At 48.9% G+C, this 14225-nt stretch overlaps 1 protein-coding gene across 2 annotated transcripts in view; it reads left to right on the top strand.

The window, feature by feature from the left end:
• SEC14L5 (SEC14 like lipid binding 5) overlaps window positions 1–14225 on the top strand; it is a 60735-nt gene continuing 46510 nt past the window's right edge. For both annotated transcript variants that reach the window (XM_074965541.1, XM_074965540.1), the window contains exons 1-2: window positions 1–140; window positions 9364–9440. In XM_074965541.1, the coding sequence (XP_074821642.1) occupies window positions 9378–9440 (63 nt within the window). In that variant the 5' untranslated portion in view covers window positions 1–140; window positions 9364–9377. The remainder of the gene's footprint in view (window positions 141–9363; window positions 9441–14225) is intronic.

Genomic DNA, 14225 nt, shown 5'->3' with positions numbered 1-14225 from the left:
ACAGTGGGCGGGGCGCTGGCGGCGCGGCGATTGAAGGGCTGCTGTATGCCGGTGACAGGGAGAACAGCCGCGGCAGCAGGAGGCCGGGCCGCTGCCTCCGCCATGGATCCGGTCCGGCTGTTCCGCGGCGCGGTGTGAGGGTGAGTGCCGGAGAGTGGGGCCGGCTCCCAGCCCCTGCGGTACCCCGCAGCCGGGGCAGCATCCCCAGCTCCCTGCCGCTGTCTGCCTGCCCCCCGCCCCCGACTCCCCCCCGGCTCGGCTCCCGCTGCCGGCCGGCTCCCCCGCAGCTCCCTGCCGCTGTCTGACTCGGCTTCCCCCCGGCTCCCTGCCCTGCCCCCCCTCGGCTCGGCTCCCCCGCAGCTCCCTGCCGCTGTCTGGCTCGTCTTCCCCCCGGCTCCCCGCCCCGCTCCCCCGCAGCTCCCTGCCGCTTCTCGGCCCGGCTCCCGCCCCCGGCCCGGCTCCGTGTCGCTGCCCGGCTGGGCCCGGCTCCCCCGCAGCTCCGTGCTGCCAGCCCCCGGCCAGGTGCCTCCTCCGAGCTGGGCCCCCCCTCCCCCTTCTTCTGCGGGCGGCTCCCTGCCTCCGTCCCCGCCCTTTCTGCTTTGCCGTCCCGGGCAGGTCCCGGCTCTGGTGCATCCCGGGGGGTCGGAGCTCCGGTTCCCTCCGTACTGGGCTAGTTCTCCTGGCAGGTGGCGCACCCCAGCCGTCAGCTACGGCGCCCGGGGCTCTGCGGGCAGGGCCTGGGGACGGTGCCATGAGCTGCCCGCCCCGGAGAGCGGGGTGGACGCTGGGGAGTCGCCCCACAGCTGTGGTCGAAACCCAGCTCCCCGCTCCCGCTCCGGGGCGAGGAGCTGTGCTGGGGTCCAGACTGGGGCTGGCCCTAGACCCTGCTTGCTGTTGCTCACCGCCTCACCCAGCTGGGAAGAACCATTTCGCCGCATCCCCCGTCGTGCGGATCGTGTCCGCTCCAGCCCCCTCTTCCTGGGTGAGGGGCAGGGCGCAGGGAATCTCTTCCTCTGTGTAACTCCAGTGCCAGCCTTCCTTGCTGCTCTGAGCTTTGTGCAGCAGGGAGTTGATTTGACCCTGGACAATTTCGCTGCTGCCCCCGGGGCTCTAAACAGCCCCTGTAAAACTGGAGAGACAAGGTGGATGAGGTAATAACTTTTATTGGATCAACTTCTGTTGGTGAGAGAGACAAGCTTCCGAGCTACACAGAGCTCTTCAGGTCAGTTACCCAGCTAGGTAAAGTTAGGTGCTGAGCAGCAGCTCTGGCACGGGAGCTACCAGCCTGCAGCCTCAGGAAGATGGCACTTCTGTGGGTCCCATCAAGCAGCTTTTCTTTGCAACCATAAAGTCTGGAAACTTACTCCCTGCCCCACCGCTCCAGTCTTGGGCTCTCACACAGCTCTGCTGATGCTTTTCAACCTGACCTGCAGCCCCCAGTATTAATCCTGTCTTGGGCTCCCACATAACACCGCTAATGTCTCTGAATGCTGACCTATATCACCCTTTCTCCTCAACTGCTCCAATGTGGGACTCCATGAAGCCTTCCCAATGCACTTAAGTCCTGAACTGTGCTGATGCCTGCTGATCCAGTGTGTCCCGCACCCTTTGGTAGCTCCAGACTTGTAACAATGGTTCGGGGCAAACTGCTGTGTGATGTGGAAGAAGTTAATGGTCTATCCTCACTTGAACCAACCAGGGATTTGATTTCTGCCCATTAGATGCTCAAGACTTCACAGTGATAGTAAGGCTACTCTAGAGTAGCTTAGAAGAAAATTCCCATTGCATCAGCTGCAAGTTGGCAACCCTAAGGCAAGACTGTGTCAGTGGTGCTGGACGGGAGTATCTGGTTCTCTCTGATAGAACGCCAGAGGCTGGCGTGTGCTAGGGCTCCGCTGGTGCAACTGAACAAGCACTAGCATGGGTGGGATTTTTTTTTCTCTAAAGTTGCCTGGTGCAGGCACCACCTCTGTGGGTAGGAGAGTGGGCTGATGAGTACAGGGAAGGGAGGGGAAGAGTGGGTGGAGTGAAGGAGATGTGAAAAAAAAATCAGTCTTGCTGACGGGAGAAGTTGGAGAAGATCGTAGTTAAGAGCCTCAGGGGAGCAGAGAGAGGAGTAAAGCTGTTGGAGTGGTGATGAATAACTGACAAGCCTGAAAACACTTTTATCTTGCAGTAAATCACTTTACACTCTAAAATTCATTTAGGAAAAAAACAGACTAAATTCTTGTTGTCTTCTGTTTCTGGTTCCCATAGCTAACTTCTTGCCTTCTGGTTGTTTTAAAAGCTTGAAAACAACTCTTTTTCCCTTAGCAGTCTTAACCTTTCAAAGTTTCTTCCCTTCTGCCTGGGCTTGAAATGAACACAGAGCTAACATTGGCATGTCTGCCCCAGCCTCATCACGGATATCATTAAACTCTTTTTTCTATATAGGTTCTTATTCTGTGCTCATCACCATGATATCAGAGTAATAATCTTCCAGTAGTGTATTAAGCAACATGATAAATGACTTTCATGTGTGTGTTCTCTCCTCTCTCCAGGTGCAAATTGTTTGTTCAGAGGTGTGCTTTGAATGAGTTTCTTTGATGGTGTTAGGGTTTTTTTTGTTTTGTTTTTTATGTACATGACACTCTGTTTTTTAGGTCAGAGATGGCGATACTGGAGAAGTGTGCCTTGCATTTAAATGTAATGTGGAATGCTAAGCTCTGGTTTTGTGTGGGTCTTACTAACTGACCTCCTAAATAATATTTTTAAACAAAGGACTTTCAGAAGGGCTGGTTGTCCATAACTCCATTTGATGCCACTGAGAACTGTGGGTTGCTGAAAACGAGGCCCCAAATATTTCTAACTTCAAAGGCTGGCCCCCCCCCAAGTTACTATAAAAGTACTGATATATTTGGCTCCGCTCCTGTGTGCACCTTGACTGGCTTTAGTGCAGGGTTAAAGCAGGCCCAGCTGTTCTCTGGGTCGGCATACTGGTAGTTTGGGTTTTCTTGGCACACTAGTGACACACATTGCATCCATGACTTGTGCAGCAATAGGAACATCTGAATATATCATGAAACCGTTTGAAGACGATACAATGGTGAGCCTTGCTCAAAGGTCCAGTTCAGTCCCTTCTCCACCGGTGCTGTGCCTTTTGTGAACAGGGCATGCCTGCATAACAGTCCCGGTAGTGTGGTAGATCTTCTTAGTCAGGGGTGGGCAAACTTTTTGGCCTGAGGGCCGTATCAGGTTTCTGAAATTGTATGGAGGGCCGGTTAGGGGAGGCTATGTCTCCCCAAACAGCCAGGCATGGCCTGGCCCCTGCCTCCTATCTGACCCCCTGCCCCATCCATTTCCCCCCCCCCCGCTCTGTCCCCTGACCGCCCCCAGACTTCCTGCCCCATCCAACCCCCTTCCTTCCTAACTGCCCCCACCCTGAGACCCCTGCCCTATCCACTCCGCCACTCCCTGCCCCTGACTGCCCCCTGCTACCTCATCCAACCCCTCCTCTCCTTCCTGACTGCCCCACCCAGGACCCCTGCTCCCATTCAACCCTCCTGTTCCCTGCCCTCTGACCGCCCCCACCCCTATCCACACCCCTGACCACTCCCGGCCCCGACCATCCCCCGAACTCCCCTGCCCTCTATCCAACCCCCCCCACCCCTCCACACACTCACTGCCCCCTTACCGCACTGCCTGGAGCACCGGTGGCTGGCGGCGCGGCTGCACCAGGACAGGCACCAGGACACAGCATTGCGCCGGCGGCATAGTGAGCTGAGCCTGCAGGGGAGGGGGAACAGCAGGGGAGGGGCCGGGGGCAAGCCTCCTGGGCCAGGAGCTCAGGTGCTGGGCAGGACGGTCCTGCGGGCCGGATGTAGCCTGCGGGCCCATAGTTTGCATACCTCTGTTCTTAGTGCATCAGTCGCTGTCTAGAAAGCCTGTCGGTTCCGCTCTGTGAACTCCACTACACCAGGGACAAGTTTGTTTGAAGCCACTTAGCTGTACAAATAGCACCGCACACACCATGGGGCTCAGTTGTATGCTGTTTAGCCAGTGATCAACTTCATCTTGGTTCATCTGCTAGCATGTCTAGCGTTTTTTTTTTTCCTGGAAGCCTGCTGAGGCTGACGTGCAGGTGCTGGTAGCCATCTGGGGAGATGAGCTCCAGGAGAGGCTGAACTCTGTAAGGAGCACTGTGCTGTGTAACTGGGGGTTAGGCTTTAATCAGAACACCAAGCGGTGCTATGAAAAGATTAAATATTGGCACCAGAGTTCCTTCCAATAAAGCCCGGGACAGCAAAAGTAGGTCCAGCTCTGCATGTAAAATGTATCTGTTCTCTAAGCTGGACTGAGTCACTGGACCTTCCATGAAACCTCCTGTGCTACTGACTAGCATGGAGGCTACTTGCAATGCAGTAGTGTGAATGCCACCTTTTGAACCGGGTGCCCAAGAGGAATGAGGAGCTGGCATGGGAGATGCCAGACTGAGAGATTCCCAACATGTTTCTAGGATCTCTGTGGGAAATCCCAGGACCTAGCCACACTGTGGCAAAAAGAAAAGGAGGACTTGTGGCACCTTAGAGGCTAACAAATTTATTTGAGCATAAGCTTTTGTGAGCTACAGCTCATGGCATTCAAGCCAGTTTGGCAGGAGGAGAAACCTGGGAATGGGGAGCCTTCTATGCCAAGTATGCAGCTTTGCATTGTATTAGGTATCAACAGGGGTTTATCTTGAGACTGTATGGAAATTTTTTTTCTCTGGGTTGTCATTAACAATACCACTCATTTACTGATAAGAGGACTGTTAAACCTTCATAGGTAGCTGGAAGTGTTTGCTCCTCCTTGTTCTGCGAGTCTCCATGATTCCTCCTTCCTTTCCACCACTCCACTTTTGTATCCTAATTTTATTGCATCCCTTGGTATTCCAATGAATGGATGAGATATTGCTAGGTTAATAACTCTGCCACTTATTTTTCATTGTAATGGCTGTATTGCTCCTTAGGCATAGAGGCAGGTGGACAGGATCCAAAGTGGTGGAATGGTTGGTGGATCTCGGATCCAGGAAAAAAGAGAAGCTGGAAAGTCCTATTGCTTCTCATCAAGAGAGATGGAAAAGGGATTTTGATCAAATGCTTTGGTTATGAGGATGAGGTTCACTTCTGGAGGACACAACAGCTTTCGGCAGGAGATTCTAGAATCTCCAGAGATTTCCAGAAGGTGAGGAAAGAGTGACATGAGAACAGATGGTTCCAATGAGAGAACTTAAAAGGTCAAGAAAACATGACGTAACAGTTGATCCAGCAACTGGCTCCTGCCAATACAAATGTGGTAACCAGGACAGCAACTACTGTTGATCTTCCCCCTACTCTCCTGTAGTTTCTCAGGTATTCCCCACTTTCACATGAATGGGGCAAGGAAAATGAGAGCCCCAAACATGCACTTCTTTCTGTAAAATACTATCGCTTTAGTTACTGTAGATGCTAGTCTGGTTTGATACTGCAGCTGGTCATTGTGTGTGTAATATAGCAGATTCCAGGAAAAAGTCAGACAAGTAGGGCTCTTTTTAATATCAATTGCTCAACAGTTTTGTCCTCCACAGTGGCCCTCCAACTCGAAGCCAAATTGCTGCTAAACAGTGAGAAATAACTGCAGGAAACCATTCAAAGTGTCCCCTACTCCCCAAGGCACTCTTGAAATCCCACCTAGAAGTAAGTGCTGCAGTGAAGTGTGTAAGTGATTTGGGAGCACAAGTCCCATTGATTTTTATTTATTTATTTTTTTAGTTGCACTTGTGCTCTTTCATTGTTGTGGTTTCTGTGAAATTCCCACTCTCTGTTTCCATACATCTGGCTACATGTCATAAAATCTTTTTGCCTGTACAAAGATAAAAGGAAAAGCCCTCATGGGAATAATAAAAATGGTAAGCTAGATGTTAGCCTGAATGTCCGATTCTAAAGAAAATGTTCTTTCCCCAGTTCTCCCATCTGTATAGCAAAGGGTACAGAATAGTTCTAATTTGAACAAAAAGAAAAGGAGTACTTGTGGCACCTTAGAGACTAACAAATTTGACTCCTTTTTTCTTTTTGCAAATACAGACTAACATGGCGGCTACTCTGAAACCTCTAATTTGAACAGCATGCTGGGCTAATCAGTAACAACAGCCCCAGGTGCAATAGCTTGCCTTTCCGTGCATAGGTTGCTGCTTGCCCTGCTGCTTACTCACTTCCCTACTCATTAAGGACCCCCTTTTTCTTTTACTTGTTCAAATTGCAGCAGGTAGATATTATTGCTATATTAGTTACTAAACTGTTGTGGGTTAGGAAATCTCCAGCATCACTCCTCCACCATGTTGTCCCCCCCACCCCAGAATCTGTAGCTGATTCACCACTATCTAAGGTTTGTGTAACCTGGGAATAACTTCATGAGCCACGGCAAAAGTGGGTAGACAGGCTCACCTAGAATCACAATAGAGATGGAGGCTTTGTTAACGTTCCTCAGTGGGAATATAGTCCCTTTCCCTCAAAGTCTCGAATTTCTGGAAAAAAAAATTGGCCGTGGGCATGTCACTGGGCCATTCTCTACACAGCTGGGCCCTTGCCCAGGTGATCCATTTAAGGCTTGCACCACTACCGAATAGTATCCATTGGGTAATGTATTCCTGGAGACTGGCCAAGAGTGGGCACATGGGTTCCATCAATAGCTCCTGCACAGTTTGGGAAATCCACTGCTGAAAAATTCCTCAATGATCTCTGCTATACTGGTCGTCTCAGTAACATGCCCCTGCAATGCATTTTATGTAGTGTTCCTACATACCTACCTTCATGGTGACATCTGCCACCATGGATTTCTGAACCCTAAACTGGTCCAACTGACCAGTAACTAGGCAGGTCAGGTGTCTATAGGAGGATCTCATGGTGTTCTCCATGGGGAGCAGTGCTGTCATCTGGGTAGTTAAGGGGCTGCAGTGTCTGTACTGTCTGACCACAGAAGGATGGACAAGTCTCCTTCTATCTGAAGTTCTGCAGCCATTTCTGCTTGTCCCAGGTCTGAAGAACAACTCTAGCCCATTAGAGAGTGGGCGCAGACCATGGCCACGAACTAAACTTTATCCAGTTAACATAGTGCTAAGTACTGCCCAGAGGGGGGAGTTGTATGTATGATGTAGCACGAAATTCCTCAACTGCTAGTCTCTATCTCAGGTACTCAGCAGGTACATTCCACGGCTACCTTCGATATCTCATGAGTGCTGTTTAGAAGCTTCGGCAGAAGCCATTCTGGCTGTGAAAGAGGGGCATTTATCCTGAATTCCTAAAGCTTTTCTGAAAATGGAAATTGTGCCAGCACCTTTTCACTGGGAATGATGGTGAATTTTCTGGGGCATTTTGAGTTTGATATTTTCTCCCACAGCCCCCCTTGACTCCTAGACCTTTCAAACTCTTTCTCAAGCCACTGCTACAGGGAATTTGGCTGGGAAGTGTGGAATAGGCACCCAGCGGGGCAGTAAGTCTGTAACAGTGTGGTGCAGCGCAAGTACGGGCGAAACAAAACTGTTCCTAAACCAGCATGGCGACTGTTCTTCTGCCTTGTTGGACCTTATGCTGCTGCCATTCTGCAGGTTGTTAGCAGTGGCTCATTTCTCTAGTGTGGACACAGATTAAGACTGACTGCTCTTTTCTAGGTTGCTGCTTTCTCTGTGCAGGACTCGTTGCCTCCCTGTAGAGAGAGGGCATGGATTTCATATATGGGAGCCAGGTCAGCGAGTGCTAACCGGATCACGGCTAAATACCTTTGGCTGCTAGGGTTCTTCCACTATGTTAGCACTTACCCAGAAGGTCCCTGCACAGGCCAGGTACCACAGCTACATAATCAAATTACAGCCTTACAGCACAAGGTGCCCAGTGCTCCTCTTGGCTCAGGTAGCTGTTACGTGATACCAGCCTGGCTTTCTGAGTGCTTATTTGCTCTCACCCTGTTTGCTTTTTGCTGGTGTCGGGTGCCCTGGTGATGGCGTCTCTCCACACTATTGGGCCTGCCGCTATTCAATTTCAGTGCTGATGCTGTTTCTCTAAGATCCATTGAGCCCTGAACCTGTCATATGGATCGAAAGAGTTAAGTGTGTCTTTGGCTGAACGTGAGACTCTTCTACTACGAGCTATCCCCAAACTTCTGAACTGTGATAGGCTGTTCTCTTTGCAAATCCCCCCCCATCCTAATATTGAGGTGCTTAGACCTTTCCCTGTGAGAGGGTAAAGTGGCTTTCTTGTTTGAAATCTTCCTGAAGCTGGTGGGTGTATTGCTGCTTAGAACTTTTTAGCTCTGTTTCACCTCTAATCCTCAGCTTAAAGCAGGGGTTGGTTCTGTGTCCTAGCTGTTGAGTTCCGTGCTGAGTGACAGTACTTTCAGTGTCTGCTCGGCACTGGAATTTGAGTGGGGTAGGAGCCGCGTGGATTCTCAGACCCAGAGCCTGTCTTCTGTGTTCCTAGCATTCTCAGACACTTGGTATTAATGGGACACGTGCAGAAAGCCACGTAACAAGCTTTTTCTAAGGGTGTATATATTCTCTCAGGATACTTGTTACTGGCATGTGTTTGAGGGTTAAAACCCCAGCGAAGGAGGCAGCGGAGGAATTCTGATGGGTGGCTTGGATAAAGGAAGTGCTGAGGTCTGTACTGCTTGTAACCGAGGCAGTTGTTTTCCTTCATTCCACTGTGAGCAGTTGGCGTTGTCACTTGTCAGTGGGGTGCAATTCCTGGTTAAGTGGTGGGCAGGTTTTGTAAGCACTCTGCCTCCTTTGGCTCTCTTAAACAGGTGGGTTAAGAGATGTTTTAAATCCCATGTGCCAGACAAGGAGATGCAGGTGTAACTGTTCCAGCACTGTGGATTTGTGTGGTGATATGAGACAGTGGGTAGAAGACACAAGTTAGAATTCAGGCTTGGTGAGCCACCCAAGGGTCTCGCTCTCCCAGGTATGGTGAAGCAGCTCTTTGACTTAGATTTTCAGAGCATGAAACAGATTGCTGTTGTAAGTTGCATTTAAGCTCTAAGTGGGATTCACAGCAATGGTGTTGGGACGCAGAAACGTGCACTGCTTAATGCAAGACAGTGTAGCCTAGTGGGTACAGCATTACACTGGGACAAGGGAGACCTGGGTGCTATTCCTGACAGTGCTGCTGGCCTGCTGGGTGACCCTTAGGCAAATTACTTCACCCCTCTGTGCCTCCGTTTCCCTATCTGTATAATGGGGATAATGATACTGACCTCCTTTTGCACAGCACTTTAAGGTCTAGTGATAAAAAGTGCAAAATATATGATGATGCTTATTAGAGTTTTTGTGTTCAGGGTAAAAATCTAAAAGCCACTATTCCCTTCCCATTGCAGATGTGCAGTTAAAAATGGTGCAGAAGTACCAGTCTCCTGTTCGAGTCTACAAATACCCTTTTGAGCTCGTCATGGCGGTGAGTGATGTTGCACTTCTACCTCTTCTCCTACAGCAGAACTCTCGACAGCAACGTCTGGCATCGTCAGGTGTTAAGGCTCCGGTGTGAGATCATGAGTTATTTAGAGCAGGGTCCACGGGCCGTACATAGCCCACCAGAGCGTTTCATAAGGCCTGCGGCCTGCTTCAACACAATATACTAATGGTCGATTCATTAGCGTTTTGTAATGTTTACATCATTTTAGCTTACACAAGTGCCTAAATAGACAATACTGTAGATAGGTTGTTTCTATATAAATACATAAAATATAAATCAATATGGGTAACATTCTGTCTTATTAAAATATGTAGAATCGGTTTGGCCCACACAAAGGTGTGCTTAGGTTTATGGCACCTTCCTGTGCAATAAGGTTGGGCACCATCGATTTTTAGAGGAACTTTCTTTAGGGTGAGTTCAGGGCACAGATTTCTTCCTTCCATTTCAATCTGCTGCGTTCACTACCACACTTCAGAAATAATCAAAATCTGCTTCAATCTAAGTATTCTTTTAATCTAGTAAAATTAGTTCATTAGTTTATTTCTTGCCCATGGACATGAGAACAGTGTCAGAAGGACAGGAAAAATCATGCCATCTGTGCTGGTCAGTGTTTTTTTTTTTTTTTTTTTTTTTTTTTTTTTTTTTTTTTACCCTGTTTGCTTCACTGATGCGTGGGTCCCTGAGCAGCCATCTGTAAGATAGAGCTGCATCCTTCACAGCTGATTCTTAAAGCCAGTGGGACTGTTGTTGGTAAAGGCTATCCATGCCTGTGAAAGGGCAAGCAGCCAGCTGCGCTTGGTTAGGCCCTGGTTTAAGGAACCATCTTTGGATATTCCCAGCCTCCCAAAATACCATTTTGCTTAGAAAATCCCAAGGTGAGGGAATATTAATAAAGTGGCGATGAGGTGATTCTATAGGTTTCAATGATTCTTCTCAATCTGGCATGAGATCTGTGCATGGGACGGAGACTATGTAGGTAAGTGTGATTAGAGCTGGTTAAAAAGTAGGGGGTAGAGGGAGGGGAATCTCTTCCCCTTTTTTCCATTGAAATTTTGGCCTTTTTTGAACTACAAAATTTATCAATCAGCCTTATGTGATGCTATCCCCATCGTGGTGGATAAAGGCAAGGGCTCTGGTTCTATAACTGGGCGGTTTTTGCTGCTACTCCTAATGTGATATTTCTGACTCAGCTACTGATCTCTAAGGAGTGAGCTGAATAGCCCTTGGGTGGGCTTGTGCTTTGCTCTGGCAGACTTCAGAGGAAAGCACTGGGCAGCTGGTCATTCAGCCCAGAGGCCCACATATGAGTTCATCTTTGTCGCATCTTGTTCAGTGGCTGTGTAGCTGCTTGGGGAGACTGAGCCTTTTTGGGTTGGAACATCCCCAGTATGTTCCATGAGCCCTTTCTACTGAACTAGGACTCTAGCTTTTCCTAGTGGCTGACACAGATGGTGAGTAAAGGGGGAAACATTTAGATGAATGGTTTGGAGTGTGTCCATGGATGGAGGATGTATGCACCATTCCCTAGAATGGTTTTCAGCCTTGGATTCTGTTGGCCCCATTGCTACTTCTAGATTACTGCATGACAGCAGTGGCCCCTGGTGCCTTTCCTAATGTACAGCTGGTATATTACTACATAACTGGTCTGGGACCTGGTTATCCGAAACAGCCTTTCAACTGCTTTGAAAAGAGGTGGAATAAGACTGGCTGGCAGGCTCTTGCAATTGGCTCCCAAATTTTGAATGCACCATTATGGTGGTGCTTTCTAAACTGAGAGGAATCCAGTCCCCTTGAGGCTCCTTCACAACCAGTCTAGTGTGAAAGGCAAAGCATAAGGCCCTCTTTTGTTCAATGTTGGACTGATTCTTTTCATTGGCTTTCTGTCCTTGCTAACTTGTGAACCGAACGCCAGGGCTGTGTGTGCTAGGGAAATTGGTAAAACATATCCCAGGCTAACAAAGCATGTTGCAGAAAGCTCCTACCAGAGCAAGCATCTTCCCCGCCATGCTGATTCTGTGCAGCCCCTGTTAAAACAATACAGCGATGGTCATTACAAAGAGATGTGCAAATAGCACTAACATGCCAGATGTACGTCTGCTTCTCAGCACCATCACAGTCTAACTTAGCAGGATTGCCCTGATGCCAGATGCTAGTCAATAGGTTGCCTGCTAATACAGGACATTTGCCTCTAGACAAATCCATTGTAAGCTTGTTAGCAGAACTCCTGCAGGCTAGGGCTTGATGGCAGGGCTTTGGAGCTGCACTCCAGCTCCAGGCAAAAACCTGCAGCTCCACTGCTCCGGAGCTGCCCCACTCTCCAGCTCCGGGCTCCGCTCCAAAGCCCTGCTTGATGGGTCTGTTTGCTCTGGTTTCAGGATGCTTTCTAGTTGACACAATTGCTAGCTCCCTGGGGTTTGAAGACTTTGGGAATGAAAAGTGACATTTAGTCCTTTATATGCCTAATTAACTAAACCTTGTGTCACCTCTGTAAAGGTATTAGGTACATTTTACAGATGGGGAAAATTTGAGGCACAGAGATGAAGTTACTTGTCCAAGGTCACACAGCCCATGTGAGGCCCTTACTCTGTGTGGCCTTGTCTACCACAGGGAGTCTGTGGCAGAGCCAGGAGTGCAACTCAGATCTCCTGAGGCCCAGCGTCCTCACTCCGCCAGGCATAACGTGCTGTTACTGTGAAGGCTGAAGTCACAAAGATTCTAGAGAGGCTTATGTTTGAATCTAGTGACAGCGGATCAGTCACGGTGCAGTGTCAATTATCTTATTAGACAGACTTAAATGGAATGTTCCACTAGCGTGGGAGGCAGTGAGCATTTCACACAGATGCGGAGTGCTTAACTGTCACTGGGTGGCAGTTACGCATGGAGAGTGGGAGTAAAATGAAACAAGCTCGCTCTTCAGCAAACGACTTTGCCATCACTTATGCTCATACTTACGCGTCCCCATAAGCCAAGCATTTTCATCCTCTTCGGTATTGGGATGCCCCAAAATGCTATGGGCATGTTTTGTGGAGTGCAATGATTCAGTACAGTGCTTCATGGTGGGTGAAGGATGGTCTTGTGCTTGAGGCATTCGATTTGGAAGCAGGGGACCTGAGTTCAACTCCTAGTTCTATGACAGATCCCCTATGTGACCTTGGGCTTCACATCTCTCTGCCTCAGTTCCCCATCTGTAAAATGGGGATGATAGTACTACCTGTCTATTCAGGCTGTGAGTGTTGTGGGGTAGGGAGTGTATGGACCGCACTTGGCACAATAGGGCCCCAATCCCAGCAGTGCCTAAAGGACTCAATCAGAGTTATTAATAATAATGGGATGTGTCTGGCTTTGATTTGTAACTCCTCGGTGCCAACGTGTATTCTATTGTGGAGCGTAGATTTTTAAATAGCTTCGTATGTGCTTCAGGTCATATTTAAGGGAGGTACATATTGGGGGTGTAAACAGATTGACTGACTGTTTCTTTAAACTCTTCTGTATTATGCCTTCCCTGATCGCCACCACGGTTGTTGAAAGGTATGTACAGTCCTCTGTCTGACCCAACAGCTCATTTGTCTTGTGCCAGGTGCTGTACAGATGCATAGTAAGACAGTCTTAAGAGCTTACAATCTAACTCGATAAGATAAAGGGTGAGAGAAAGGGGTATAACATGCAAGCGTGGTGACTAGCAAATGTCATGTTAGTTTAATGGGTTTGTTTGCAATAGAATGACAGGTTCAGTGCATCCATCCATAGGATCCATGGATCCCTCAATCCACCCCATATGGATACAACAATGGCTTATATTGTCTATATGACAAGACATGCAGACAGGAAGGGTATCTAGGTCAACTGCAGTCCAGTGTTTTATAAAGTTTATGATATTGATGCATCCCAGTATAAAGGTTGAGGAGTCCCTAACTGGTTAAAAGTGCAAGTCTAGATTATATCCCAGACCGGCAGAATCAGAATTGTAACAAAAAGGTATGTTACACACGCTTTTGCAGCCTCCATTTTCACGCTTGGATCCTGTTAGCAGGAGAGTATTCCCCCTGAGCAAGGAGAGCAATCTCTGTCTGAGCAGCTGGAATGCTGTAGCAGATGGGAGAGAGCTTTGCAGAGCAGCCGAAGAGAATGGATGGAGCTCTGAGTACAGCGTCTCTGTAACTGAAGAAGTGCCGGAGAGGCACTGGCCTGCAGGTGCATGTTACCCACTCTGCCCTTGAATGTTTTGCGACTGACGCACAATGGCACTTGGCAGCGAGCAGACTGCGTGCCCACTGCTCCGAGGCTCCTTAGGAGCTGCCGTGACCTAGAGAGTGACGCAGTTTTCAGAGTGTGACTGACATGGCATTTCTGGCTGACGCTAGCCCAGAGTATCTGTGAGATGAGCAAGAGGCGGAAAAAGGGTTTCAAAATAACTGTCCCTGTACATTGACGGTAGCTGAGCAACACATACATGGCCCATGAAATTGCCTAGTATAGATCAGTGCAGTACTTACGAAATGGATATTACTATGGGAAACCAAGTCTTACTTTAATGGAATAATTAAAACTATAGAAATTGCCTTCTGAGTGCAGACCAATGGTCTTTTTACCTGGATACCTGTGTCCAGCAATGGTCCATGTCACATATTTTTATAGGAAGATGTCTCCTCTTCCACTTTCCAGCCTGCCCTGTTAGTTCCTGGATTATCCTTAATGTGACTGGCAGAAGTGAACAGGTCTCGAGATACTTTTCAGAGCCCACAAAAGTCCTGCTGTTTTATGACATGC

This window comes from Natator depressus, chromosome 10, assembly GCF_965152275.1.
Source record: "Natator depressus isolate rNatDep1 chromosome 10, rNatDep2.hap1, whole genome shotgun sequence".
Lineage (NCBI taxonomy): Eukaryota > Metazoa > Chordata > Testudines > Cheloniidae > Natator > Natator depressus.
This window is presented reverse-complemented; position numbering and strand designations above follow the sequence as displayed.